The following is a 27,064-nucleotide window of genomic DNA, read 5'->3' as shown; positions in this document are numbered from 1 at the left end:
ATATATATATATATATATATATATATATATATATATATATATATATATATATATAACGCGAAAACATATTCCCCAATAAACTAAAATAAATGGATTGAAAAATTGCACAATGTTATCGAAAAGAGAGAGTTACTGATGGGAACGAACAGTTGATTTAATATACTGTGTTTCGACGTATGTATGTTATTCGCACACTTTTCATAAATGTTTGTGACAACAAATTCATCTAAATTAAATTTGGTTGAAAATATTTTAAGAAAGTCATCTATCCTGTCACATTTTATCGAATCAAATTTAATAAAGTGTTGTTAATCATTAATCTGTCTTTATAAATGACACTTCAATCCTCGTTGATTATGGAGATGGGCTGGATCTGTCAACTAAACTGAATTTGAAATATTGTCTGAGAAAAATTGGTTTTGCTGTTTTTAACAAACCCATAACAAGTTGATAGAACTTTTATAGAATATAATTTAATTACTAGCGAGAAATCTCAACAATTGACTACGGTAGTCATCTAGAAGTATAAAACAGGCTTCATAGAAAGCCTTATTTATCGAATGAATGATACTAATAGGTAGTGAATACGATATAATGGGACGGGTAGTGCGGATGCATAACTGTTGAGACTATTATGAGCATGTTTACTATTTATGTTATTATATAACTGGTAAATAATTGTCTTGTTGCATTTCTATATCCTCTGATTTCTAAACTTTCATTTTATCCATAAATCATTATCCCAGGTTTATCATTAGTTGACTATTTCCATATCAATCTTGTGTTGTATCACTTATGTCTAAGCTAAGAGATACATTATGATTCCTTAATTGTGTTACTGTGTAGTCAAACATATCCAGTATATTGTTGTGTGAGTTGTCAGTCATGATTTAATTGAGCATAATAAAGAGGTGATTTACTCTTTACATTTATCTTTTGGTTGACCACTGGTTTATGAGTTGGAGGACCAATAAGCAATAAAGTCTTAGTTGTTGCTCATTGGTCTGTATGTCAGTTGGCAAATAGGTCACCTGTTTTACTGGTAATGTATGTGAACGGTTCGATGATCAAACAAGCGAGAGATTAGATAACAGCTTTCTCATTACTAAGACCCGACCACACAAGACCCAATAAAACCCAAAAAAGCAATCTGTTTGTCCCCTACATGACAATATTTTTTAGTTAGTCAGAATGATTTATACGGTGAACGCGTGGATAGGTGGCCTTAGCTGAGTAAATAACTCAGCTGTTTATTATAGACTGGCTAGGCTAACATTCGGTTTACTAAACTATCTTGGAACATCGTGTAACTTGGGAATTCATCCTTCACCTGTTTAGTGTATCAAAGGGATCGGAAAGAATTTAAGTTTAGTATAAGCAACGCTTATGAAACTACGCCTTCCTCATTTTGATAATAAATTTGCTAGATCACAAGGAGTACTATTGGAAAATACTGTCCAATCAAGTGTCTACTTTAAAAGGAATATGAAAGATTTTTCATAGGTGAGTCTACAAGCATTATAAACCTAAAAGACGAAGTTCTGAAAGACGTCGGTTTGAACAACAAACATTACATTAAAATAAAATATGTAAACGACAGGCTGAATACTTTCAGACAGTTTCCTAAAATTAATTATAATCAGTACTGCTACAGGTCATAGAAAATAAAGTTCTTTTATTAATAGATGAAACAAGATAGCAGGAACTGGTCTAAAAATGAGGAAAACAAAAAACCATATTATCAAAAGCTGGAAAGCAATTCATGTTTTGCATGCTGCATGATTAGAATCACAATTGTAATCGTTATTGAATAAAGAAAAACTCAGAAAAATAAATAAGCAGACAAGCTGTAATTATTTAAAAACATAATTTCTATAAGTTTCATAAAAACTGAAATGAGTAAAGTCGTTATTTCAAGTAAGGAAGAGCTACAAAATACAGGCTATGTACCACAGTTAGCGGGTATAACCCTAAATTAGTGACCGTTTCTTCTATGTTGATAAGGCATACTTACCATTCATTCGCAAACATCCTTAAGGAAACTGCTTTAATTCAACAGAAACTTAACATTCAGTCAGTCAGTCAGCTACAACGTAGGACCAGGCACATATATGCATCGGTCCAAGTTGCCATACCTTATTAGCACAGCAAGATGAACATGGAATTCATAGAAGTAGTTAATTCTGAAACTTAACATATATGTGTCTTTTCCCTGGTACAGATACATTTCACTGGACACCAGATTCCCAACGAGTTGTACAAGGTCGTTTGAGACAATTCACGTAACGTATACAACAACCAGTTGTGGGAAAGAACAAACCAGATCCCAACGGAGGAAGAAATTAGGAAGAAGCGCTGGAAGTGGATAGGACACACATTGAGGAGAGCACCCAACTGCGTCACAAGACAAGCCCTCACATGGAATCTTCAAGGCCAAAGGGAAAGAGGACGACCAAAGAACACATTACGCCGAGAAATGGAGATAGACATGAGAAAAATGAACAAGAATTGGATGGAACTAGAAAAGAAGGCCCAGGACAGAGTGGGTTAGGGAATGCTGGTCGGCGGCCTATGCTCCATTAAGAGTAACAGGCGTAATTAAGTAAGTAATGTAAAAAGCAAGTAAATGAAGAGCCTATATGCATAACAGGCACCACTGTCAGTCAATAAACAAAAGCACTCGGCTAAAACTGAGTGGAAAACCTTTCCGCCATCACGTTTTAAAAAAGTTATACAGAAAGCTTAATGAATGATTTGTTAAGATTATTCCAATCTCAGCATACAATCGTAAAACTGAAAGCGTAGTTGTCATTATGAATAAAAGTGCTTCTTTCAGTTATTATTTATACGAAGTTACTACACAAATTGATTATAAATAGCATCTGACGATGATATATTTTGTTAAACTGCACTTGATAGTTTTTGAAGATATTCGCATATAGAATGTGTGACTTAGTTGAATATCACTTAGCTGATTGCCCATAACTACTCAAAATTAGATACAGCCAATCGTATATTCGAATTACTTATCTTAGTAACTATATTCTAAACCCATTTGACAGAATCCAATCAATGGTAGCACTTCATGCATAGAGGCACATTAATCAGATAGGACTCTAAAAGCAAATGATTATTTCGTATTTATTACCGAACCAAAGTCACTGTTAAGCAAACTGTCATTAAAAGCTTGAAATCAGACGTCGAAATATAAAGGTTTGTGAGATACTTTTTCCCAAGTACACTTTAGAAATTAACAAAAATAAACAACAGTTTGGTGTCCAAAGGGTAAAAGGACTGTCTGCAATGTTCTCACAACCAACACACTCGAAGACAAGAAAAACATAAATTGCACAATCCCTAAGAGCTTAACTAAACGTCCAAAGTTACACAAATTAACGCTATTGATTAATATGACAATAGGACCAACCTTGTACACAAGTATGGAATTATGAAAGGATATTTAATTGTATTCTAAAACACCATCAGTGCATTACTAATTTACCCCTTAAAACTAAGTGTAGAATTGGATATCACCGTTAAACTAAGCGCAAAATCAATGGGAAGATGGTGATTGTGGCTGAAAGAAAACCTAGGCCAATATCGTTTCTTTACAAGCTGTCGCCCTAAATTCAAATGACTGAGGGATAGGAACAGATTTCAAGACAAATATAAGCTGCGTATAATTCCCTTTCATCAGAAGACAAATACATAAGGTATGTTTGTCTAGCCAAACTTCGCATATAACCCCCGTGCCAGGAAATCGCCCTTCATACAAAGCGACAAGGATATTTTATTGTAGAAGCATAACGTATGATCTTATTCTCCGGCTGAATGTAGGCCTTCACCCTGAATGGGGCTCCGATTTAGTACATAAACTTCTAAGTGTCCCATTATCTAACTAATCCTACAAAAGGACTAGCGATTTCGAAAGTTACTGTAACTTAATTTCTGGTCTTTTTGTTAATATCATATCTACTATCATGTGCTTATTATCATGTACTAACTTTCGTTCCTAATCTGTTATAAAAGTAATGACAGTAATAATCATTACAGTCACTCATTCCCACTTAATTGTATCATCCGTAAAACAACAGAATGATAAATCCATCACACGAAAGTCTATCACATGCAAATTACGAATCAATATGAATGTAGTTGTCCAATTGGTCAATCATATTTGGCCAATCTGTAAACTGCCCATCTAGATTTTGTGTAGCAAATCATAAGTCTTGTCACCCTTCTTTTTCTGATTGGCTCGAGAAACTGGATTCACGGATGTTGTGTTCATGACGAGAACATAACGGAAATCACTTTTCAAAACACCATTATTTCGTCAGGCTATACAGAAAGTAGCGGTCGGATTTGTTTGAAGTACTTTGTAGTTTGTCAGGATGTGTAAAGTAATCTCGAGTACAATTTTAGTACTGTTCAACATCCCACTTGTGGTATGCTTCCTTTTTTGAACTGTTGATTTACATGTGTTGTTTAATTAATATCTCATTTTATTCTGTCAACGTAAAATTACTGAATAACGTTCATAAGTAACTATAGTTAGTTGAGTTTTCTAATCATCACAATCTGATGAAAAGTTGGTTTAATAGGTCTTAATTGAAACCATTTAATTAATGTTTAAAAGTATAGAGTGGTAACTAACTAGGACTAACTTTTCAACCTGAATTGAAATTACCAGACAAACTGGCTTATCAAATGTTGAGGACTTTGTCCCTATGCTTTAAATTAGAGTTTAATCGTCCAGTCTTCATGAGGTGGACAACGGCTTTCTGTGCTAAGATTATTCCAATATCAGCATACAATCATAAAACGCAAAGCATAGTTGTCAGTATGATCATGATTTTCAAATATTTGCCCCTGTATATGATTAACCTAATGAAGCAAAATTCTAGTTAAGCCTTCAAACACGGCCATCTATTTGATGCTGATAGTATATTTTAACTCTGTATGATTATTGGTAAATCGTGCAAACTGGATTTCAGCATTGTACAATTCCACTATTAAGAACAGTTCAGTACATCATGAACACGATAATTATAAGTAAAATAATTAGCTAGGCCAGAAAATTGCATTCAAGAGAACATTTTTGAAGTAACTATATTTTTCTTGTGATGGATAAACTGATTTAATACACTACTTGTAATCCAGGAGAACATATTCATTTTGTTTTATCGTTAAGCATTACTGAATTCGTCCATTTTCACTTGTTCTTTTCGATTTCTTGATTAATCATATGAATTCAGCCCCTTTATTTATTTATCTGATTGAATTTGTTTTAGTGTGAAGTTCAATAAGACTAGCTGATACATATTTGTACCCGGTCCCACATTCATCATTAGATGACTAAAGCTGATAAGTAGAGCTTCCCTTCTATTTTAATTAATGACTAGAAATGTGCAGCAAGCCGATATTTTTTCTTACCTGTAAGTTCGGCCAAAAGCACCTTAAGTTGTCCAATCATGTAAATGAAAAGGTTTTTCTAAGTTTACAAAGGATGTTACAATGACATTTCTGATTGGATAACAAGAAAAACACCTTTGTACAAATTCAAAACTAACACAAATATCACTACTGATAGTGGACTCCGGTTTTAATACTAAGGCTTTTTGATATCTGATTTGAACTACCAGCAGCTGTGATGTAGCCACATTTGTATTTGGGTTCATTCGAAGCTACGCAACTATACTGTCCGATTATATTTGCATTATTGATTTGTCTGACATTGTAAATCTTAGAATATTTGAGAATTTATTTTCGTTCATCGTAAGTTGTCGTTCTTCCAAGGTATAAAAGCCGAAAGATTCGTTAGCGCATATGTTTTAAACAAACCTAAATACACTTGAATGATATGAGTATTAGGATACTATTAAACTTTAAACAATGTAATATAAAGGCTATTTGGTTCTGTATCATAGTGATTGGTATGAAAGGGTGTCACAATATGTAGGAATTGTGGCTTTCAGTGTAATTTAAGACGACTAATAAAACTGATAAAGTACTTGGGTATTCTCTGAGTTTAAACGAATGACTTGCAGGCTAACAATTAACTCTCTGAGTAATCGAACGATTAAGGCCTATTTTTACTTCATTAAGAGTGGTAAGAAGAGTGAATTGAATGTTTGTTTTTTATTTATCTAGCTTAATACTGAAGGTAAAATTCAGCAATAAAAACTTGTTTTTGATTAGTAATCGAAACTATTTCATTTATTTTTTATTGGAGATCTCTCTAAATACAGAGATAGATTAGGTTGAGAAGTTTTCATCATACTGTTACAAGTACTTAGATTTTTTGCTCATGTGTACATCTTGATTTCAACATAAGCAAAAACAATAATTCTCCAAATATACTACTAACTATAAGTGGAGTGAAAAAGAATTAAATGAGAAGTAGCTAAAAACTTTGACTGTGAGGTTTAACATAGTAGGGTAACTAAGATGCTAAAAAAACTACGAAAACTACCCGTATAACACTTATGTCACCGTTGATTTAGTAATTATATTTTGAAGTCCTTATTAATTTGAGTAGTAGCGAAAGTAATAATTCTTTAACATTTGAGGTAGGCGAGTTCTTATACCTCAAAATCGTCGAAGGGTAAATACACTTGACTTTTTTAAGACTGATGATCCTGAATGGATCTGTCCAGTTTGTATTCATTCGATGAAGTGAACTACATTATCCACTAGTCATGTGGTGTTTATTTGTAACCACTAATCCACAACGATATGTATGATGTACTTGACCATATTACTGTATGAATTATATAATTATTAATTGATCAATCAAATATATCGTTGAAATTAAATTATGAATACAATTTCTTGAGTTCGAGATTCATTTAAGCAACAATTTCCGATATCCGATTGACTCCATCACACTAGTTATAAAATAAGTCAGTAACTAAATATCATGAATCGTAAAAGTTTATACTTCCCCATTATTGATATTCATGGATGAGTTAATTGATCTGTTGTAGCATATAGGGTCCTTGTACAATTTTTTCGTTTGTCGAAATCATATCGATATTATTTTATCCACGGCATGTGATTAATATTCACTAAACAAGTGATCTTTCACTACTCACTGGCATGATAGATAACCGCTTGACGTTTGAAGCAATTTGTTTTAAATTGGAATCTCACTAATAAGACATAACTAACGAGTAGTCAAAAGTGTGACTTATACTCCTGAGATTTAATTGATCTTAGTACTAAGTGGAAGTATCTTAAAAGCAAAGAAGATTTACTTAGGTAACTTCTTCAATTTATGGATAACTTTTATCCAGAACGTATATTCAGTAGGTAGTGATTGGAAACCAGAGGGAACCAGATATATATTTCACGATATTTTGAAAATCTTTATCAGTGCTAATCTACAGTCAAACAAAAAAGATTGTTTTCGAAGTAAGAGATTTGCATTTATTTAAAAATACTTCACTCCTATACCAGACTTTTGTCTTAATATCTGAAGTTCCTCTATACCCACGGTCACTAATAAAGCTTAGAAGTTGAATTGGTTTTATTTTTTTTTAAAAAGATATCCACCTGAAGAAAAAAAACATTTTTGGGATATTTTAAGAGATACCCAGTTCAGTTCCTAATGAAATTCCCATACTTAGTTGAAGCGTAATTATTTAGGAAAATAACTGTGGTATTCTTGCCAAAACATTATTCTATTCCTCTGTACATGAGATAAACAGATCACTAAATATTTTTTTAAAAAAAACAGCAATTTGTTTTCCAATGTGTTACTGTTTACTGGTATATTTTGTTCTGTTTTTTGCTGACATAAAAACAACAAAACATTCCTATCTATTAAACATTTACATAGTTTCCCAGGTGTTTTTCTTTTAGAAAAATGATCATGATTACCTGATTTGAAAAGCAAGTTATACAATTACTGATTGTTGTTTATTAACATAAATAAATATCTAATCTTTTAATTGCAAAACTAAGTCCATCAACTATTGTTTTTACACCACAGTAAGGTAAAGCAAAAACTTGCTAATTATATGTTATTTTAAGGTTCAAGTTAGACAGTCTGCATATTAATATAATTCATAAGATGGCTATCGGAATAAGTTTAGAATAATTAAATTTGAAATGGATTGGATTATCTTGTTGTTAATATTTCTGACTGGCCAAAAACTGATTAACTTTCAGTTAAAAATATCAACAATGAAATAATCCAATCCATTTCAAATTTAATTAATACTCATATTTGTTGCATTAGTGAGTGGTTATGTGAACTCAGTAGCTAAGTGGGCAACGCGATAATGTTTAAAGTGAACGGTCCTGGGTTTGATTCTTGTAGTGAACACTAACCCTAGGATCCAGGCACACTGGCTGACGAGTCCTAAATGAAAGGAAACACGCATCCCGGATTCTACATCTAGCCACATTCCATCTGCTCTATGCCAAAATTTAAAATAGTTTGTATGTTACAAACGGTAGGCTGTTATGTAGTAGAAAACTGCGCTCATGTATTTTATTTATGTACATAAGTGTTGGTGCTTCTCTAAGAATAGTCTTCTTATCGTTTTGTTGAGCTGAACTAAAATGATTTTTTTAGTTAAAAATAAACTTTGACTATGTGATAATGGTATCTTGTTAATGAACTGGAGATTTTGGTTAGAGCTACACTTCTGCTTAAACTACATCGTACTTGAGAGAGACATTACTCATAGGAAATGTATAGATACATACAGTAAAATATTATTAAGGTAAAAATCTATTTATAAGTTTCTAATCTTTACTGCGATGGAGTTATTTTTGTTAATTAGCGTAACGATCAATCTTCCTATAACCAATATTGTCATTCAGTATTCTCTGTTACGTTTTCGAGTTCTAAGTTTAAATTTTACTTCAACTGTTGAGACACTTTCTTATGGATTTTTAATAGATTATTGGTTTAGGACTTGTGGTTTTTGGTGCTTTAATACGATGGAATGAAAAACTTTTGGTTGAACGAATTACTCCTACGATTATCGAAGAGATAGATGATGAGAATGCACGTGAAGCTGCTCAAAAATTAGTAGAAGAAAGAATAACGTTATTTGGTAAGTATTTTCTATTCCAGAAGTTTTATTTTAAAACAGCACGGGTCGAAGTAATACTTCAAATAGCAAATCAGTTACATTTTATTCGAAAAATAATTAATAGTATACATTTCAGACCTCCATTGATATGTGGGTGTGTACAATTTCACAGATATTGAGCTTTAGACCCAGTTAGTAATATCCCCAACCTCTCTCTCTGATCGTATTCAGTGAATACAAAATGATGATTTCTTTATATAAATAAGCGACTTTGGAGCAATTGACTTTTATCACTTCCAAAGCTTTCCAAGGTATGACTGAAGAAAGGATTTACTACAAATCGATATTGATTTCTAAAACATAAGTTTACTGATACTGTAATTCCCACATAGAGTTGGGTTGTTAAACAGATTCTTGCTAATTGTCGGTGATGAATATGACACTTTTTGGTATGTTATATAAGATGAAATGTCAGACATTTTATTGATGCTTAAATATTTAAACACGTTAACGGCTTCTTTTCCTATGTTATTTCCTTAATTATTATAACCAGCTTCTTATGGTTTGGCAATTTTCTTGTTCGGTCTCTTCATTTGCGTATTGTCGCTCTGTGGAATATGTGGAGTATGCTGCAAGAGTAAAATCTTACTTGGATTAGTAAGTTATTAGTAGCAACTACTTTCAAATTGTTCTAAAAGTGGAATACTTTTTGTTTTAAGTTGTATTTGATTAACTATATGGCAATGAACCATGGAAGTTATTTAAATTACAAAGTATTTTCATGAAGTAAACTAAAACACGACATGAGAGTGAAGATGGTGTTCCCGATTAAAATAAATTAAATGACATAACAGTCATCTTATTCCGTTGGTTTGTTTAATATGACTGAGCTAACATGTTTTTAAACTCAACTCACCAAATCAGCTCAATAATCTTGAGGAAGTAAAGTTAATGGGCACATGTAAGTAAATTCGAGCTCATCATAAACGGGATGTAATGTACATACAAACTCTTCCATTAGCCACTATCAAAATGCTTTCTATTATGTTAGAAAAATCTGAAATTGATTCATTTCTGAAACTTAATTTTAGGCCAACATTTATGAATCTGAATACAAGTAATCAGAATGGAGGTTTTGTGGAGATTGTAATAATTTAATATTTGAATTCATGAGTCGATTAAAACTAGACCACCATGGGAAACCTGGAAGCACCACACTGCTTTTTGAATCTAGAATGGGACTACTCAATAGTGCGCATCCACAACCCCTAATATGGGACTCGAACCCAGGATCTTCGGTCTCGCGCACGAATGCGATAATAATCATCATGTGCACACTAGTGACTGGCTTCAAGAGGTATTTCCCGGAGTTCTAGTGAGAAGCCGTGACCAGTGGAGCTCGACCGTGTCTGTTATGAGGCAGTTACTGAAGACAATGATGAACGGTCGTGCAATATAGTGGATTGGTTGAAGTTAGACATTAAGATGGTTGGATGCCGACTCAGTGGTGCAGGTGTTAAGCGTTGGCATGTGAGATAGAAGGTGATGGGTTCGACTGCCACGTGTGCGATCGTGGATGTTCACTGCTGAGGAGTCCCATACTAGAACGGAACGGTCACCCAAAGCTTCCAGCTTTTCAATCTTGGTCTAGCTTAAATCGACTCATTAAGTCAACTATTACCAATTCAAGCGTTTCATAAGAACATTGAATAAACAACTGTTTCATAAAAGATTATGTTGTAACTGTAATTGTAAGCTTTCTTCTAATTCTTTATATCTTATACAAATCCAATGTAGCAGTTGGTTAGGTCCATGTCTATCATTCAGCTCTCTTGATTAACTGTCTTAGTTATGCATTTGTAATTGATTCTCTATTACTGTCGGATAATCATAATGTCCAAACGGCCTTGTCATAAACAGGTGGGTTTTCAAAAATCAAACTGGTTGGAATTCTCTTTCTTGAATAACATTAGTTGGACGTTTGTAAACAGAAACTCGTGATTTATCAACCGTAATTTCGACTAAAATGAAAAAGTGTGTGATAATCACACAACTGATGGTTACATAATAAGAATAATACGTTAGTCAGACGCTCATATCCTCAATTAAGAATCAGATAAACTCGAGCAACTTTACTTCTGTGTAACTTTAGTTTTGATTCAATGTAAGTCTGTCAGCTAAATCACAGTTCAGATCACTTTTTTAACTCATTGGGTGATATTCAGTTACTAATTAAAAAACATCTAGCTTTCACTTACCCACCTTAGCTGATTTGTTCACCCTCCTCTTTCCTTCTTTAAATTATAGTGTATTATTATTTCTTCCTTGTTATTTCATCTGACTTGTTCTATTTTCTGTTTCCTCCCTTTCATGTACCACTTACTTTTCCTTCTAACGTTTTTATTCTACCACAAATTGCGAAGAAATGTAGCAAAAAGAAATCCAGATGTAAAAAGAGCTGAATAAGATACACTGTCTGCAAATATTTAAACACTTTACTATCAAACATTTAATAAATTTGCCATCAAGATTATCACGTAAATCATAAAGCATGAAGAAAATAGATAACCTTTGCAGATTAGAAATAACAATCATGCATCCATCTGTTTCACTTCCTTTTTCTCCTGGTCCACACTGCTAAACTTTATTCTACTTTCTAGACAGTGTTCCGTTTCACTAATGGTTATATGTATAGTATAAATTGATCTTAAATTTTGCTGTGCATCCCATCACAGTTTTTCAAGATATCGAAAATTTCAACATTGATATTCGTTGAGTGTAGTTTAGTTTCGAAAGTGTTGCGTAAACTAAGACCGTTTAGGAATTATCTCCATCAGTAACCCAGGAATATAAGTTGATGATCACCTGTAAACTTATGGCGTGTATTTCTTTGTTACTAACTATTTAATTGAATAAAATAAATGTGACTAAATTCATCAATTTAAAAATTACACATGAAATAAGATGCTGTCCACTTCAACCCATGAAATATAACTATATGAAACTCATAACTGAATAAAATAGCGTTGCTGTGCCAACAGATTATTTATTCTTAAAATTGTCATTAGTTAAAGTTTATTATAATGTTGACTCTAACAGTTTGGTTAAGAATAGAATTACAAGATTTAGACGTCACTCAAAAAGCAGTAATGTAGGGAATTTTTGGCTGATATAAATTTTTCATTTCACTCATAATTGAGTATCGTTATGGTTCGATTGATTTCACTTAATTATTACAAACTACTGATATTGAATTAGTTTGTACACAATATTCTTTATTTTAATAACCTTTATTTTATTTTTTCAGGGTAGATTAATTTTAAAGATAACTTGTTGATTATTAGAACAGAAATACAGACCTATGAAATGATAACCTTTTATCATTACAACATAGAATTGCAGAATAGTTTAATTCAACTAAGATGAACTGACCTTAACCTATAGAGGTGTTAATTAATCAAAAGTAAACATGTTGATAAACAAGCAAAAGTATATTACAATAACAAAATTCAAAGGGCAATTGAACTACATCAACGTAATCAATGACTAACTGATTTCAGTCCGCTTGAACAAATAAATTTAGTAAGAAGTAGCATTACCAAGGTTTGAATTGATAATTTAAAATAAACTGAACATTGGGTAGATTGTTGGCTATAAATTAATGATATATCTGTGATATCACAACGAGTGAAAATTAGGGTTTCTGACTACGAGTTCTATTTTGACTTAAGTAAATATTCCGCCTTATTCCTTTGTACTATTTAAACTTATGTTAATCCAAACTAAGTCGTGAAAAGTCAAAAATTTCATTTTTTTGTTTTTACTCATTGAGGAGTAGCAAATGAATTAATAAATAGTAAAATGAAACTTTCGTCATTAGTATAGCGTTTTTTTAGATCTTTTTAGGCCTTTTGCCTCTATCAGGCCATACACAGTCGACCAAGAATCTCCAACCGACCCTATCTTGTTCTCTTATATCCAATTGCTCTATTCATGATCTTAATATCCACATCCACTTCGCGGTGTTATATGTTTCTTGGCCTACCTCTCCCTTTTGTCTCGAAGATTCCAAATTTGAGTTTACCCCATGGTGCGATTTGATGGTTTTTATAAATTATTTCTTATCCAACTCTTGTCTTTTTAATTTTCTCCTCGACCGGCAGCTGGTCTGCCACAGTAGATTATTGTTGATGGTCTCCGACTGATGAATATAAGCTTTCTTTGGTAGATAGTTGTTTATGAAAACCTGTATTGTTTTGGTCATGTTAGTGGTAGTTCTCTAACTTTCAGCGCCATATATCTGAACTGTTCTAACGTTATTTTTGAAAGGTTTGATTTGGAGTTTAGGGTATTCTTTAATTGCATTAACATTGCTCTTGCTGTGCCAATTCTTGCCTTTACATCTGAATCGGATCCTTAAGTGATACTGTCCAGGTACGTAAAGGCTTTCAGAGCTTGATGTTCGCTAAGTTGTATTTCAGGATCTTTCTTTTTCTTTGTGAATGTTGAGACCTATTACTGCAGAAGCTGCTGCTATACTGGGTGTCTTTGCCTGCATTTGTTACTATGTATGTGATAGAAAGGTTAACTCATCTGCGAAGTTCATGTTGTTCAGCTGTATTCAAGCTGTCAAATCTATTCTGTTTTCCTTGAAATATGGAGGTCTTCAAGACCCAACCATAAGATTAAAGGGCGAAAGTATGCAACTTTGCATGATACCGGTCTTCATGCATGACTTTACAGTGTAGTCCTCAGGTATTCCATAGTGTCGAAAAAGGTCCCATAAGGTTCCCATAATCACGCTGTCAAATGCTTTCTCATAGTCAAGGAAGTTGATGTTAAGTGACGAGATGTATTCAGCCGTTTGTTCAATAATGATTGGCAGTATTACGGATTGCTTGGAAAATATTCTATCTTTTCAAAGTTTTTGGTCTTCAAGTTGAAAGTCTACTTATTCTTTCAATCGGTTCAACGACAATTGAGTACTTTACTGGTACTGACAATGATATATAATTTCTATGGTTCTCGCGCTTACCTCATCGCTTTATATTTTCTATATTTACTTTCAAGTGGTCTGAAACTTATGTAAACTCTTTACATCTATAATTGTCGTACGATCCATTTTATCTGTTTCCGGACTCCATATAATAACTACGTCAACCTCCTATGTCTCCTTAATTCCGTTTCCAAATAACCTCACACCTGTTTATTCACAGACATAGTTATGATTGCTAACTTTTATCATTCTAATTTCCTCCGTCATCAATGTCGATAATGTTGAGGTGATCTAGAAAACTTCTCTCACAAGACAAGAAAGGCTCAGGAAACACTAAGAAGCATTTTGTCCAATCAGCGTTCACTTGAAGTTTAGCCAGAAACATCAAGAAAGCGAAAAGTAACATGTAGAGTTTCTGATTAGCTGATTACTATATTTCTCCTATGTTCAGTAACATTCCAGAATTTTCGGGAAACCCAGGGACGTCTAAAATATATTATAAAAACCCTATATTTTATGTATTAGAACGAACCTTTGGAGTAAAGTGCTTCTCGCATATTTTGCGCCTTTTCTCTCGTGTTCAGGTCACTGTGTAGTTCTAGCTTGGAGGCTACGAGAATAGCTTAGGGACCGAATATAGCGTTCAATTAGCAAGACTTATCAGATAACTTCTTATCATTGCATTTCTCAATGTCACCTTTTGATAGAAATAAAGTTATAAGCAGATAATGAGAAACCACGTAATGTAATGACTTCATATTATTCTACCTAAATTGTCATTCTGGCTTTATCCAAACACATGTGTTGCTATTATCTTACATAGAATATATCAAATATACTAGTTATTCGTCTATCCCTCAACAATAACAGTAGTATAAATCAATTCACTACTCATATACTTTAAATTTTTCTAAATATATTTATTATTATTCCATACAATATAACCTTTTATTTCTTATTACCATATTCGTTATTCTTTCTAGTTCTCTAATAATATTGGTATCGGTAATGTCATTCCCTCAATCTCTGTGTTATTCTAATTTAAAATGAGGCAGCATAACTATACTAAGTCGATCATTCCTTTTTGGTATGTTGTGCAATGTACACACGTTTGGAAATGTTTAATCGGTAGAGATTGAAACCTGTAGCATACTGGGTTTTCTTTTAAATGACTCATTTAGTTCAACAGTTTACAGAAAATAATTAACATTGACGAAAAAGAAAGATGGACCATTTTAAAATTGATAGATAAACTGCTGCTTACAGCTCATGTAATATCTGTTCAAACTGGATGGTTTTTTAATTCTTAATTTTATTTTACATGTTTTTATACTAAATCAGATATCTTCGTCAGTGAATTTTTGAATAGGAGTAACTCTGAAATGATGGTGCTATCCAGCTTGATGCTGGAATGTCTACTGTACAAAGCCTAAAATGAACAAATAACTCAATTTGAACACATATTGATTTATATTGACTTCCTATTCTCATCGCTTAACTAAACCATTTCTGAACCATCAGAAATATTATGGAGATAAACTAACTTGTTTTATATTTCTTTGATACTTCTGTTGTTTCATATAACATTTATTTCAGTATGCAGCATTTCTTCTAGTCATATTTTTGGCGCTGCTTGTGTTCACTATTGTATTTGGAACACGTAAACACTGGGTGGGTTGATTCTTTTTATAATGAATTATACTAAATAAAATAGTAAACTCCTATGATTGCATGCTTTAGTATTATTTGGTTTTGTTAAACTAGTTATTTTTTTTCGAAGACAGGAAAGTCTAATATTTTAATTATGACAATAGACGTATTTGGAAAGAAACACTGAAAAAGCCTAATTCTTAATATGTAATAGTACTTTACTCACCCAATAACCAGCTTCGAGCAATTGCAAGTACCGCGTATTTGTTTAACCTAATATACGGTTACATAAAAATCGTTAAAACTAAAAATCGTTTATATGTATCATTACCAAGGTTTGATTTGATAATTTCGAATAAATTGAGCATTGGGTAGATTGTTTAAATAGTTTAAATAGTACTGTTTAAACTTGGATTTATTCTCGGAAGAAGTGACTTGCACTAAGTCACGAAACGTCAGAAAATCTCATTTTTCTACTCACTGGGATATTACAAATATATTATTTATTTATAACAATCGTTTAGGTTGATTATGTTTTAGTATTCTTTATTTTTAACTTCCAAGCAAATATTACGAAGGAGGAAATTAATCAATAAAGATTATGACTGTATACCATTTATGTCTATTAGATTTCTATGAGTAATTACTCACAACACATTTCATGCATCTACACTGTAAAGATCATTATGAAACAAATTGTCAAGTTTCTTAAATTATTCACTAAGCACATGTAATTGATTAAGTGGTTGTATTAACAGGCATCTTTTTGAAATACAAGAGAAAAACAGTCATTCAGATTTACTCCAGTTGTACCAGTGTACCAGAATTGCCATTAAGAAATTTCGAAGAAAGGAGCTACCACCAAAGGATGCAAGAATGCGAAACACTCAGTCCGTTGTCGTTCATAAGGAATATCTAGACGATAATGATCTATGGTACATGCAATGTTTGCTCATTTTTCAAATGTGATTTTTTGTGAGCTTCTGTCATTGGTCAATGTAAAAAATGAGAACCTCACTGGTACTATAGCTTTTAAATTATTAGACCTGGTAATTTATCAGTTTCAGGCTCAATTTATCCCTATCCCTATAATGCATTTCATTAGTAATACACAAACTGTACCATTGATCACTTCGTCAGAGTTTTCTTGTCGTTTGTTGACAAAGTTAGCGAGTTCATTGTCAAGTCAACAACTTTCTTACTCACTATTGCAAATACTTCGGTTATTTGCCATTTAAAGCTTTCCTTTGTTTCCGTTCTTATGGATTTTAATGGTGTGATCAAAGATGGTCACAATGCTGGAAATAAATCATGGTTTCAAACCTATAAGGTCTATAGACAAACTTAAGAAAGCCACATTGATTTATCTATTCCTTCACACTTAGTTTAATTCCTAATGCATCTAGCATTTCGGTGAAAAAGTTACGTAACTGGTACACAATAAATATCATGGTTTCTGATAATTTAAAGGGCAAATTTCTCTGTATAGAGCAATGTATATAAGATTTGTTATTAATAACGTGTAATAAATCTCATCAACTTAGTAAGTGCAGTTAAACAAAAAGAAGAGGAGTGTTTTTATTTAGAAATTCTGAATTTAATTGTATAATATTATATAAGTAGTACTACACAGAAGTAACTAATTTGGCTTTTAAAACCACAGACAGTACTGAACAATCAGGACTACTTTACAAGAAAATGTGTTTATTGGTTGAAATCACCCCATAATCATATTGAATGACAATACCCGGAATTACATTACTTATTCCTATGTATCCCATCTTCAAGTAAGTAATTGGGAGCATTTGGATCATTGGGAGGTGTGTTCATTCAAGAACCAGCATTATTTGAATAACAATTTCTCAATACTAACTAGCTTTAGGATGAATGTCATTCAGATCTAACAAAATTATGATACTTGAAGTCAGCCTGATCGGAACTGAAACGAAATGGCTCTGACAACATAGGATGATGACAGTTTACCAAAAAACAAAATGAGGACCATTGAGTTTCAACTCAGTAGATGAATAATATGTTCCGAATAACATTTAAAGGTCCTTGGTATGATCTTGTACAGATCGCGAATATGCCCTTATATTAAATCTCACTTTATTGACTATTATTAGTCCTCCAAATATTCCTAAATGTAAAACTCTCAAATTTCGTTTTCATTACGTTAGCCAATCCAAACATCTCATTTACTCATGTTAGACATATTGTTTAAACGTCCATAATAAAATAACCTATGAATAATTCCCATTTATTTCGGTTGTTGTAGTTTATCTCTTGTTTATACATGTCATATTTCATTGAGTTTATTTATATTATGTATTTAAATTCCAGTTCCGTGATGAGCTGGGTATAAGTTATAGAAGATCAATTACTAGTGATTATCATATGGACAATAATTTTCCACCAAACACCGGTTTTACTGTATTTGTTAATGAAATTCAACGAAAGGTAAGATCCATGGCTTTGATTTTAGACATTTATATGCGTTATTTCCACTGCTTATGTGTATGGAAATAAAAAATAAGTATCCTATTTAGATTTACTGTTGACTAAGTTCATTAAACTAACAGCCTTATAAATGTATGTTTGCTTACTGAACAAGAAATAGGAAAATCGCATTTAGAGTTTTCGATCAACTTTCTATGTTATGTTCTACATGCTGAGAAAGCTGGACGATAGATAAAATGTCTCAAAACTTGCACAAATACACTTTTCACTAATTCTTTTGTTCCGATGAATACAAGTCATCTATTAACAGCTAATTTTAATACTAAGACTTAACGTAACGCCACACTAAAATCAAGTTCACCTCATAAAATACAAAATCATGAATACAGAACAATTCACTTTTGACTTAATTATGTCTTATTAATTGAAATAAAGGCTATTGTTTCTAACATAAAGATACGATAAAAATTTAAATGATCGAAAATTACATATTGAATAGTCCATGGAGAATCACTGATGAAAATAAAGGTTATGTATCAATAAGTAAGCTGTTATAACTTAGATTAAAGAAAGGGTACTTGAACATTGAAGTAATTAAAGTTATAAGAAATTATAAGTAAGCGGTATTTGTTTTTACATTTTTTTAAAGGAAAAAGAGATTATAGACTCGGCAATTTATCACCATTTTCTAAAAGTAGGGTGACAGATACATGTAAATAATTATTAAGTGGTAAAACGGTTGACTTATGGTCCTAGTTATATCGATTAAGTAATCAGTAACATTATATATATAATTCATATATAGTGATGCAAATATCAAACCATAAATAGCTGAGTAAAAAGCTTATTACTTTTTACATTTCCTAAATAAGTGATTTTTTATCGAGTAATGTGTGCAAGCTTAACTATAACAGTTGTTTGATGAAATAAATCCTTATTTATGGGATTTTTCTGTATTCACGTACTTTTTCAAGTGTTCACTGAACACTGTCAACTAGGCATACTTGAATCACAGGTGGGAGTAGGTCACATACACTGTTATTTGTTCAGTTGTTCAGCAAAACCACTAATTTTGACAATTTTAAAGAAAACGAGTGTACTTAGTTAAATTGAAATAAAACTTAAGTTTCTAGAAACTCACATAAGTGTTTGTTGGTTACTAAAGCAATGTCAGCTATGAAATTATGACTAGTATGATTGAAGTGTAAGCTTCCACAAGGATATTTTAAAAATCAGCAGATATCCCATAGATGATATTTAGTTAAATTTCAGAAAATATTTTTATCATCATTATTTAGCTGATTAATTAAACACTTATCTATTTTTATTCAAATCAAGCATAAATGCTGTGGTTCTTTTGACTATCGTGACTTCCAAGATAATGAATCATTCAAACGACAAAATTGTAAGTGCGATTCCTTGTTCTAATCATTCAAAGATTTACTGGAAAGTAACGTTTTTATATGTTCATATTTATAGATTATTTGAAATATGACTTATTATTTCCCTTCTTTAATTAAATCATACGAAGACTGTTTTATATTACCGAGAACAGTGTCAGATTGATTTATCTATAAATATTTATATTTCGTTGGATTTTGCTGCGTCATTAATATCCCTTGTAGGACCACATGATACATTCAGTATAAAGTGGAACTAAACAATTGATCCATATTGTCTTCAATCCTGTTCAGAACTGAAAGTATTTTAATGAGTCTTCTCTTGTTATATCTAGATGGTTGTTTCCTTGATATACCGCGTATAACTTGAGGACTAGAACGCCAGAACCCTTCCAAGTCTCAATGAGAAGACAGAAGACTAGTAAAAGAAATATTGTTCCAGACAGTGTCAATTATAGTACAAAATTGTCAGGTATTTATAGTTTTTAGTAAGAACGAAATCATCGTTACAGTCCTCCAATCCATATACAGGAAGTTATTAGCATTGTCCAATCGGGAAGCTACACATAGGGATTCTAGAACATTCTTCCGAAAGGTGATTGGATGGATATCTTCGGCTCCTTCTGAGCCTCTTACAGCTTTCTCGAGTTCACCCGTGGTCCGTCCTCACATCTCTGCAATCTGATACATTTTTGGATCAGAAATTACGTTCATGCTCTTATAATCGTCAATATAAGGTCCTCATCGATAATGTATGTAGGTGGTTTTAAATATAGATCTAACAACTAATTCAAAGAATACTGTTAAAAATGCTCTATCTAATATTAATCTGATTGTAAACCCAAACTGTAGCAAAGCGTAATATGAGTCGGTAGTCTTTCGTCATCTAACGACATTGAATTTTATCTATTTGAATAATTTTAGGGTGTTATACGTGAAGTTTATCACGAAATGTAACTTTAATTAAGGCTGTCTTCACCAAGTGGAGTAATTTGGAATTAATCTCAAGGGTAACTTTAAGAAAGTGATACCACAGAGTTGCCCAGAAAACTGTAATTTATATTTTATGTCATTTTGAAGGTTTTATGTTCTTTGAGTTAAATAGTTGTGAAGCTTTCGTTGTCTTTCTAAACAAAATCATCAACACATATCCTTAAAATAATTGAAATACCTCTAATAACTGAATCAACCTTATACATGGTAAGTTATTAAATATGATGAGGAAACAATCATGTGGTCTGTTTCTTTTTTATGTATTTTCTAACATAGAATCAGTATTCTAAAATACTGTTAAGTTATAAAGAAATAAACTACTTTACAACTAGAAATAGATAAGTTGAAATTAATCTTAACTTAATGAACTTTGAACAGATTCATTCGGATAACTGATGGATTATCAAAATGTACATTTAAGACTATTCGGAATTCGAAGAGTGCTCTGAGTAGTCTAATACTTTACGAATGAATGTATGCTTGAGGAATACAAATGATTGAGTAGCATTAATAAACAGAGATTCAAAAAATTGTTAACACACATATTACTGAGGAGTTTACTAGTCGGTAGTAAAATCAAGTATTAATATCGAACTTTATCAATCAATCAATCAATTAATTAATTAATTAATTAATTTAATTACTTAAACTCTATTTTTTTTTAGATAAGATTCCAGCCTCTTGTTGTAAAGATATAAAAGACAAAGAATGCTGGGAACGTCCAACAACACAGAATAGTTATAAAGACACTGTGAGTTTTAATCTTTACCTTTTCACATAAAAGAAAATTAATAAGCACTAATATTTTTCAAAAAGGCCACTTTTTATCCTAGAACTTCATTGTGTATATAACATGACCACCATAGATACACATATCTTGGCACCAACCCTTAACGTAGCAAGATAAAATAAAAAATAAAAAGTGTTTATTAGATGTTAAGCTAATCGACTTAATATAACAGAAAATTAGCTCCACAGCTGTTGTTGTATATCGGAGATACTGAAAAGAACATTCGAAGGAATCATGTGTTTTCACTAATGAACTGTTTTTTTTACAATGAATATCGTGAAAACCAATATCTATCTAATAATGATATGTTAGTTCATACTTCACGACTATTGGTCTATGAATGTGATAATAAAGAATGATATCTGATAATAAATGAGGGATAAAAATAACTTTGAGACATTTAGTAACTTCCAGAATAACTGCTAAGAACACTAATTGGTTTTGAAAGTGCTAAACGTCAACAATAATACCATATTTACAGCGAGATATAAACATGTTTTCTCTACTTAATTGAACTATCAAACGAAAAAGATCTCATGGGTATAACAGTTGGTAAACTCAAGTATTTGGTTTATATAGATAATGCCTGTTGGTGAATCCTTAACTGATGAAACGAATTTTGTCAACAGCACAGGTCGTTAGATCAAATATTGACCTGAAAAATGCTATTAATGATAAAATGTAAATTTGTTTAGAATACAATTCTTTATATTCATTCAAGCCTATTCCTCATATTATTATCAATGATTATGCTTTATTTTTCAACTAAAGTTAAGGAGTTCGATTATCTATATTCCAGTATGTAACTACCCTGCCATTATTTATTGTCTGAAAAATGTTAGACAAATATCTCGCAGTTCTATTCGATAAAATCAGAACACTGGTTATAGTATCTATTTAAACATTGTTCACTAAGATAGCATCTTAGTTTTCAATAACTAAATATGAGAATTTATAGGCTTTAAATTATATAACGGTTAAGCAGAATACTCCAATAAACATCCGAGAATACGCTTGTTGTAAACTTTTTTACGGATGGTACTTGGCATGTCATGTTCTGTTTCATCCTTCAGTATTACCATTATCCTTGGCTTTAAAACATACCGGATAACTGAAGTGAAGTTTTATTGCCACGCTTAAGTTACGGACTTTACATAAGAAAAGACTACATTCGTTACTTGTAAGTAGAAGAATAGTTTGAAAACCACCGCAAGAGAATGAAATCAATGATTCTACCTATATGGAGGTCCAAAAGTTATGCTAAGTAAGATATGTTAATTTTATCTGTATGGCTATGGTAAATAACAACTATTTTTTACCACTAATTACTGGCCTTCTTTGAGATTTATGTTCCAAGTTGAAACTCGGTGGTAATGAATTCAATCCCAAGGAGGATAAATAAAATGGATCATAGAGAAGTACTAAATCAGGTCAAACTCGACTTTCAGTTCTGTCTGATTTTAAAAGATATTATACTCATCATGAGTCAGCGTTTAAACTTAGCTTCAAGATTACTAGATGCTTTTAAACAAATCACAAACTTTCTACAAAGCCCTGTAGTGTCCTACTAATTTTTGTTATTTTCAAGAGTGGAATTATCCAGGTATACAGAGTAAAGTAATATCAGGAACGGTTTGGATTACACCTGTTTGGTCTAACACTATCAAAATTATGAACAATTGGACTATTTGTATAAGACTTAACTTTTGATAGATCTATAGAACAGTGCTGCAGTTAACGCAACGAATTTAAGTAAAATAGATCCGATTTAATACGAGTTAGGAGCTAAACATTGTAGGAGATATACCTCACCATTGATTAATAGAATCCAAAAGTATCAACGTTTTACGAGAGAAAATCAGAAGTAGTTTGTAAAGTCCAACCCAAATGCCATTAGTCCGGAAGTATAGATTGTTATACTTTACCCTTCTGATTACAAAAAAAACAGAAAGTACAGCTGAAATTACATTTGATTCATACCAATCATTGGTTTAAATTTGAAATGTGGACTGAACATTCGGTCACTAATTTGCTCTTTAAAGATATTGTGTTTGTCACGAAGCCTGGAACCCACGTCCTCTACCCCATGCAGGAGCGCTGGACAGGCTTGACACATGTATCCAGTGTTGTCAAGTCTGTACTGGTTTTTCGGGTTATATCACTTCGTGACAAAAACTATATACAGTCACTGAACATAAGACAGAAGTCGGCAAAGTTGTTATTGTAATGTTTAAGTATATTTTATTCTTAGTCGTCAAAAGGTGCTTATTTCGCCTCATGTCACTCTTCAGTGTCATGTGGTCTAATTATTTTAAGCATTTTATTTTCAGTCACTTGTTTATACATTCAAAAGTTCTTTCATCTATATTGATTTATACACTCAGTTATGATTCACATTTGTTATAAACGGAAATATAGTTCAAGCGAGTGGGCAAAAGAACTTATATTTGGATCATTTTACAATTTAATATAATTTTCTCATTCACTCCTTTCATTTTCTATTTTTGTTCACCCTTTTCAGGGTTGTTTCGAGTTTCTATGGTCAGCGGCACAACCAAGCTATCGAATTATTCTTTATATCTTGATTGGTCTGTTATTACTTACGGTTAGTTAATTAACTTATTTTTTAATTCAGCATCTAATTCATAGGAACTATATACAACATGGTGCCTTCATTAATTTAACCAAGGCCAAAACACTACGAATAATGAAACGAATCCATTCTATTTCAAGGCTTCTAATCAGTTGCAAACAGCTTGAAGTTACAAAGAACAATGTAATTAGAAACAACGGTATGATCCATTTTAGTTGGTCAACTTCATACTGATATCTGAAACGAATCTGCAAGTCACAAAGATCAACATTGAATACAAGATTCAGTACTGCAGTAAATTAAAAGTATCACATAATATACGTCAAAAATAAAATAAACAACTGGGAATGTAAATTGGAGTTAACTACCGATAATTATGATAAAATATTATCAAAGACTAGACAATAATTATAGGTAATTAACTCCAATTTACATTGCCAGTTGTTTATCTTATTTTTGACGTATATTATGTGATACTTTTAATTTACTGCAGTACTGAATCTTGTATTCAATGTTGATCTTTGTGACTTGCAGATTCGATGAAGTTGACCAACTAAAATGGATCATACCGTTGTTTCTAATTACATTGTTCTTTGTAACTTCAAGCTGTTTGCAACTGATTAGAAGCCTTGAAATAGAATGGATTCGTTTCATTATTCGTAGTAATTAGTTGAATAAAAAGTTTAGTATATTGCTTGTTTAACATTATCAAAGTATTCCATAACTGACAGTATCACCGAGTACGTTTTCTGTAATTATGCCAAACAATAAGTCCCACACTCGAATCCAAAATAACCGGAGAAATAAATGTAACTGGACTACTCAAAAGTGAGGAGTGATTAAAATCATGAATCGACCAATGTTAGACCACTATTAAAAACCTGGAAGGCCGTTTCGTCCTAGTATGAGACTCTTCGGTATTGTATATCCACGATCCAACACTCAGAATGGTCACTCAGTACTGTGGATTAATTGACGTTAGACATTGACACCGTTGGATGCGGGATCAGTGGTCTAGAGGTTAAACGTTCGCGCGCGAGGAATCCCATGCTGTGACGAAACGGCCATCCAGTGCTTCCAGGTTTTAAATGGTTGTCTAAAATTGATTGATTCATGAACTCGATAAAAACTCAACAATCTCTACATCCTTATACTGATAAGAAGTGACTGTTAAATTAATTATTCACGTGTTAACTCGTATTTTGAGTCCTTTCAGTTCTAGATGTTATAACGGGGAAAAATAATACGTGACTAACCGTTTGATCTGGTTGTAGCCAGGTGACTTACTGATGCAATGAGCTACTGAAAAGATATTAAGAAACAGAACAGAAAATAAGTTGGTTCATGTGATAAAACTGCGTGCCTGTGTACAAACATTTTTTTACCAAATCAATATGATTAAGATTGATTTAAAAAGTAAATAGCTGCATGATTCCTACTTCATAGGTCATTAATTTATGAAATTAAGCACTGATTAACAGGTTTGCTTAATTGCCACCACAGCATTGTTATGATGAATCAACAGGGAGAATAAGTTGCTACATCCCCGAAGAAATAGTTGAGATTTAAGTCAAGGCAGTAGAGTACAGTCCTGATTACTTTTGGAGCTGTTAATGGAAGTAAAAATGGTCTACAGTAAGATTAAAGGTATTAGTCAATGTTTCCTAGAAATTAATGGTTTGACTAGAAAAAATCATTTTCTAAAATGATGTTGTTCAAGATCTCCAGGATTTTGCTCCAAAGTAGAATGATGACTTCATTTTTTTCACTAGTTTAAAAGACAAGATCAATTTATAGCTACCAAAGCTGTACGTTTATTATTTATTTGTGATGATCTGTTATAAAATATGGTGAACAAATGTCTCTTGACAGAAGTCAGTCAAACTATAATAGGATCATTAGATTTAAGCTTATAGATAGCTATTTTAACTGATAAATTAATGGATGAATTAATTAAAATCGAAACCTATCGAGCAGTCTAACCTACAAAAAGCAACATATGACGAACATAAAACACCACCACACAAATAACTATAAATTCATTTTTCATTTATCAACCGTCTTACTTGATGATTGCTATATTTTCTTTTTGTTTCCTTTCATTCCATAGTTTACATTCGCGGTTATCTCTATCTACCTGCTGACACGATATTCAAGGGAGAAAATGCAATTGTTGTAGAGAAAACAAACAATTTCACCATTTTATTCGCTTTATATCTCTGTCTCACCTAATATCCCAGTTGAATTTATCTTTAGCACATATACCCTATTTATTTAACGTATTATATACAAATACCTAGGATCATCATATAAATTATAAAATGCGAAACTGTCAATTTATAAATATTTGATTGTGGTTACACATTTTTGTCATCAGTGTACTTCGCACTGATCGGTTAAACACACATCCAGAGTTAAATTAGCGCCAAGGAAAAGTTTCGATTTAGGAAAAACAAAAACAAAACAAAAGAAAACTGTAAAAACTGAACAGTTTAGAAAAGGTATCCTGTAAAATTCAATTTCGCTCGTCTTTTCTTCTTATTTAAGACGCTTAACCCATCTTGAAAGTGTTACAAATAAACATTTTAAAAGCGAATAACGTTTAATTTAGAAAAAGTCACTAGAAAAAACCTCTTATCTAACTTCATTTTATTGTTATGCAGACATTTATTATTAGTCACCTGACATGTGTTATTCTACTTGCTTTCTCATTATATACATATCAATATAAACATTAATTCTATATTATTCAAATTATATTAGCGCCTAACCAATAAATACTGCACATGGCTTAATAATATGCAAGTACTATCGTGCATATTTTTTCATATGCTCTATGTACATGTAGTATATATATATATATATATATATATATGCTTATCATTCTGCTAACATATTCACCCATTAAATATACCTCATGTTTATACCCCATCCATGTTCTTATTGATTATTAACCATATTTTTTTAGAATTTTTATTGTTAATATTTATATGCAAATTAGTTAGAAATGAAAGTGAACAACATTTCATATTAAAGTTAATTAATAGTCATTTAAAGTTTATCTAAATTTCTGAAAATTGAACAGATGATTTTCATATTCATATCAGAAGGGTTTTGTTGATATGATAGTAAGTC

General features: G+C 31.9%; 1 protein-coding gene across 1 annotated transcript; it reads left to right on the top strand.

Moving 5' to 3' along the window:
* Nucleotides 1-126: 126 nt before the first annotated feature.
* On the top strand, nucleotides 127-26,880 carry TSP66E_3 (Tetraspanin). Its single transcript, XM_051211148.1, has 10 exons — nucleotides 127-3,713; nucleotides 3,757-4,445; nucleotides 8,912-9,068; nucleotides 9,601-9,704; nucleotides 15,640-15,714; nucleotides 18,037-18,153; nucleotides 19,492-19,558; nucleotides 21,212-21,297; nucleotides 23,858-23,941; nucleotides 26,040-26,880. Exons 2-10 carry the CDS (start codon nucleotides 4,392-4,394, stop codon nucleotides 26,106-26,108), a joined length of 813 nt encoding a protein of 270 aa, XP_051071185.1. The 5' UTR covers nucleotides 127-3,713; nucleotides 3,757-4,391; the 3' UTR covers nucleotides 26,109-26,880.
* The last annotated feature ends 184 nt before the right edge of the window (nucleotides 26,881-27,064 follow it).

The sequence above is a fragment of the Schistosoma haematobium genome, chromosome ZW, assembly GCF_000699445.3.
Source record: "Schistosoma haematobium chromosome ZW, whole genome shotgun sequence".
Lineage (NCBI taxonomy): Eukaryota > Metazoa > Platyhelminthes > Trematoda > Strigeidida > Schistosomatidae > Schistosoma > Schistosoma haematobium.
This window is presented reverse-complemented; position numbering and strand designations above follow the sequence as displayed.